The 4299-nt window shown below is 57.5% G+C and overlaps 1 protein-coding gene across 1 annotated transcript in view; it reads right to left on the bottom strand.

Annotated features, from left to right (window-relative positions):
- Positions 1–4299, bottom strand: part of ZPR1 (ZPR1 zinc finger) — a 12641-nt gene that overhangs the window by 6432 nt on the left and 1910 nt on the right. Inside the window, 13 exon segments of the mRNA XM_009895931.1 lie at positions 154–284; positions 681–746; positions 1021–1107; positions 1222–1332; positions 1429–1518; positions 1985–2055; positions 2354–2420; positions 2532–2585; positions 2738–2860; positions 2940–3026; positions 3223–3293; positions 3499–3589; positions 3961–4122. Of these exon segments, the coding sequence (XP_009894233.1) occupies positions 154–284; positions 681–746; positions 1021–1107; positions 1222–1332; positions 1429–1518; positions 1985–2055; positions 2354–2420; positions 2532–2585; positions 2738–2860; positions 2940–3026; positions 3223–3293; positions 3499–3589; positions 3961–4122 (1211 nt within the window).

The raw sequence follows: 4299 nt of genomic DNA, 5'->3' as shown, positions 1-4299 counted from the left end.
CCCCTGCCGACCCCCGCTGCCTCGGGGCTGGAGCGGCTTCCCCGGGGCAGGAGCACGCCGCGGGAATGGGAGAGGGGCTCCAGCCCCAAACGAGTCCTGGTCCCCGGAGCCGTCGGGAGAAGAGGGTGAAGGGGTCCGGCTGTGCCCAGCTACCGGCCCGAAGCTCCCTCTGACTCGTAGCCCTCTGTCTTCATGTCGTTCAGTCCCAGGTCTTCATTCTGCTCAAAAGTACGCTCGTAGCGCTCCACTTTCAGCTCCGGGTCCTCTTCCGGGGCGTACACATTCTGCAGGGCAAGATGGAGGTCTCCTTCACACCCCTCTTCTCAGTCTCAGGCACCAGCACAGGCTTTGACCCTTCGGCAGTGCCTCAGCAAGGGCGAGGGCCGGGGGGGACAATTCTTGGCCAGAGCCCAAGGGCAAGACTTGCCCATCACCCCCCAGAGGGTAGATGAGACCACCGCATTCCCAGCCCCAGGATTACACAGGGAGCAGACAGCGCTCCCGTGTTCCTTCCCACTACGCCACACTTTCCCCGGACAGGGCCTGCAGCAACCCACTCACTACCACGGCCCGAAGGGAACCTTGCCCACCAAAACACATCAGGGAAATGAAGAAGAAAATCCACCCAAACCACTCAGGAGACTTTGGGGAGTTCATCTTTCAAGTCCACAACGCTGTACCTGAAGATAGCTGTTGCCTGCAGGGTCATCCATGATGAAGTGAGCCGTGGTCTTTCCCTCTACGATCTGCGGAAAGAGAGTACATCCAGGCAGTAAGGCTCTTTCTGATCATTCAGCACGTTTGGCACCAAGACGTTCGCAGCACGCTGCAGGCAGTTCTAACACTTTCCTCAGTTAAAGACACCAATAGCTTGATAAAACAGGTGAGGCAAGTTTGGAACAGCTAGCAAAGGTAAGGCAACGCTTGCCGAGGAGTTCAGTTAAACATACTTCACAGCTGCAGTGACTGACAGTGGCGAAAACCGCATTGCGGAGCCCCGAAAATGAAGAGTGCACACACCTCTTGCAGTTTCCCAATAAACTCTTGCAGCTTTTCCGTTTTGCTGGGCGTAGAGCTGTCCCCCAGAGTGAAGGGGTTTCTCTCAACCTGGAAGAGCAGACACACTCACTCAGCCAGCCCTGAGACACCCAGCCCTCAGCCAGGCCAACCATCAATGCAGACGGTCTGAGCTCCAGCAGCCGGCAGCGCGGGACCACTCACCAGGTCTCTGATGTCTTTCAGCAGCCCTTCCAGGGTGGTGAATTTGCCCCCCAGTGCTCCCATCCCCAGCTCGAACTCCAGCTCTGGGATCTCCACGCTGCACGTCTCCGACTGCAAGGGTGAGCACGCCGTGAGTCCCTCCGGAGGGAGGGCTGGGCCCCGTGCAGCCGCCGCAGGATGCAGGGCAGGTATCCAAAGGTACTGTACCTTTAGGATATCCCTCGTCATGTCAGAAGGGTCTGTAATCCGAAGCGTAATCCTAGTGCCCTGTGCTTCGATTGCTCCTCCAGACTTCACCTAGGAACACCCAGCAGTCAGCTTCCCGGACTTTTATACTTTGATCACACCGTGATGCTTTAAGAGGGCCAGCTCTGAGGCGACGCCTAACCTGGGGACGGTGCCTTAACCCAGGGGACTTGAGCAGGTGTGGAGGTGGCTTACTCGCACCAAATGGAGCTCTTCAGGACCGAATTCTCTCCCTTCACTTGTTTAGGAAGGCAAGCCAGACCCAGCCTGACCTCGCCGCACACGCCAGCCTCCGCACAGCTCCTGTTTGGGCTGGTGCTCGTGCAGAAGCAAGGCCGCCCTGCTACGCCCAGCACAACGCACCTCAGGACACTGCCCATAGATCCAGCCTCCCCCAACAACTGTATTGCGAGGCAGAGGCCAGGGACTCTGAGAAACACCCACCCACGAAAGCAGAACAGAACACCACTCCCTCTCCCACTGCCCCCCAAAAAGGGTCAGCAGTTTTCCAACTCACCTCATTTGTCCTGTGCCCACAGGAGTCACAGTTTGTGGCCATGATAATCACTTCCTTGAAGTGTGGGATTTCTGGAGCAGACAGTCAAGGAAAACTCAAGGAAAGGAGTGTCAAAGAAGCAGCCTGCGCCCTGTCCACAGCCTCAGTCCTTCCCAAGGCATTACAAGAGCTCACCGGCAAGCTGTGAGCGGCACCGAGACAGCTCTGCACCCTGACAGGCTCTACTACAAATAATTTATTTGTGCCTTATGGGTGCAGCAGGAAGAGACCAGGGTCAGCACACAGAGTGACTCTCACCCCCACACCAGCCTCCACGCAAACCCCTGCAGAGGGCACCAATCTGCGCCCACGCCCCCACTCAAAGGATACGCACCAGCTTCATATTTGTGTTAGCTGGAGCGTTGCACTCGGGGCAGTTGGTGTTGAACTGCAGTACCTGGGTGACAGGAATGGAAAGGAGAATCAGAAAGTCCCGGCCAGCCCTGAAAGCCTGTCCTGCGTGCCAGTCACCCACGCGTGGCTCCCACTGCACCGCAAAGTCACCCACCTCATTCCTCAGGTCGTCCGCAGAATCAGCTGGCTTCTCATCCGGCTCCTCTCCCTGCAAGAGGGGACACCAGAAGCAGCATGAACTTCTGTTCTTTAATTCAGGGTCTCCCAGAGAGCGAGGGGACTGATCAGCCCTGCTCCCCCAGGCTGAGAACATGCACAGGCCCGCTGGCTGATGACAGAGCAGCAGCAGCTCCCCATTACCTCCAGTCCCAGCATGGCAGCCTGCTGGGGAGTCCTCCTGTAGTGAGTGACCACAAGAGCATCGTCCTTCTGCGGTGCGTGAGGGTTCTCCACAAAGCTGTTCCCTGAAGGATCGTCTATGATCTATGGGAGAACCAAGCCTTAGGAATCCATCCCGTGCTTCCCCCGTGCAGAAAGGGGCTGCACTCCTGCGCGTACTCACAAAGGTGAAGGAGGAATGTACTTCTTTCAGCTGCTTTAATTTACCAATGAACTCATCTATTTTACTTGCCACCTCTTCGTCCGTTGCCTGCAAAAGAGGCCACAGTTGAGACTGATGCCAGGGGCAGCCCATAGCTTAACACAATGCTGACAACAGCACAAACCAGAGAGCCCGTAACACACTTCTCATACGCAGAGCGCAACGCGAATAGGCAGAGGGTGAACAAAATACGCATTTGCCAAGCGGGCATCCCTGAGGAGCATCCCCTTGCACTGCATCTTACCCTGCGGACAGGCTGGTCCTGCTCCAGGCCCGCAACAGCTCTGTCAATTATCCCTTCAATGGTGGTAAGAACTTGGGAAGGAAAGAAAACAGAAGAGACGGCACCATTAAGTAGACCAGTGGTGCTACCCGTCCTGCCAGCTTGTATCGATCCCCGGCAGCCCCCACACATTGGCCCCGTCAAGCTTATTTGACCCAACAGGCAGGAGAGCAGTTCCTTATCCAGTGTCTACCACGCACCCACGGGCACGCCAAGGGGCGCAGGCTGTGCACCCACCTCCCTTCTGGGTGAAAGCAGGGATCTCAAAGTCCAGCTCTGGAATTCGAGCCGTGGCACAGTCAGTCTTCACCACTTCCCTGTTCATGTCCTGCACACGACAGTCGAGGGGCAGCATTAGGATCCCTGACAGGACCACGAGCCCCCAGACGCTAAGCGACCACACTGGGGAACATGACACCCACCAAAGCGGCAGCATTAGCTCCAGCAGCCCCTCTATTTGCTATCTATACGCAGGGGTGCACTGGGAACACATACGTTTTGGGCTTTAAAGGGTTACTATCAAACAAATAACACCGTTTCTCAAATGGCACAGAAGATGAACGCTTTATTGCTCAAGCAAGACCAGCTCGTGAGGGACAAAGGTGTGCACAAGGCATCTGCAAGGCAGCTGCCCGCTGCCCTGGCACACAGGCAGTACCAGTGTCACTGCTGAGGACACAGAGGGGAGCCCCCGCTCACCTGACGGGAGGTGACAGCGAGGGTGTAGCGCACACCCTGCTCCTGGATCCTACCCGCAGACTGGATCTCTGTGTTGGACCAGGAGCAGCTGTCGCAAGCAAAGGAGCTGACGATGATCTCTTTGAAGAAGGGGATCCTGGTGAGCAGGAGCCGTGTCACCCCCTGCAGCAGCGAGGGGCCTTGTGGGAACCCGAGTCCTCGGGGCACTGCCTCTCCCAGGCCCCGTATTCCTGCCAACAGCCCCCCGGGGACGGTCGTTGTCCCCAAGCCCCCCTGAACCACCCACCCTCCTCCCGCCTCCCAGCAGGCCGTGCCTACCCGCTCCTGCCCCCACCGGCA

This window comes from Charadrius vociferus, unplaced genomic scaffold (genome assembly GCF_000708025.1).
Source record: "Charadrius vociferus isolate BGI_N301 unplaced genomic scaffold, ASM70802v2 scaffold172, whole genome shotgun sequence".
NCBI lineage: Eukaryota > Metazoa > Chordata > Aves > Charadriiformes > Charadriidae > Charadrius > Charadrius vociferus.
This window is presented reverse-complemented; position numbering and strand designations above follow the sequence as displayed.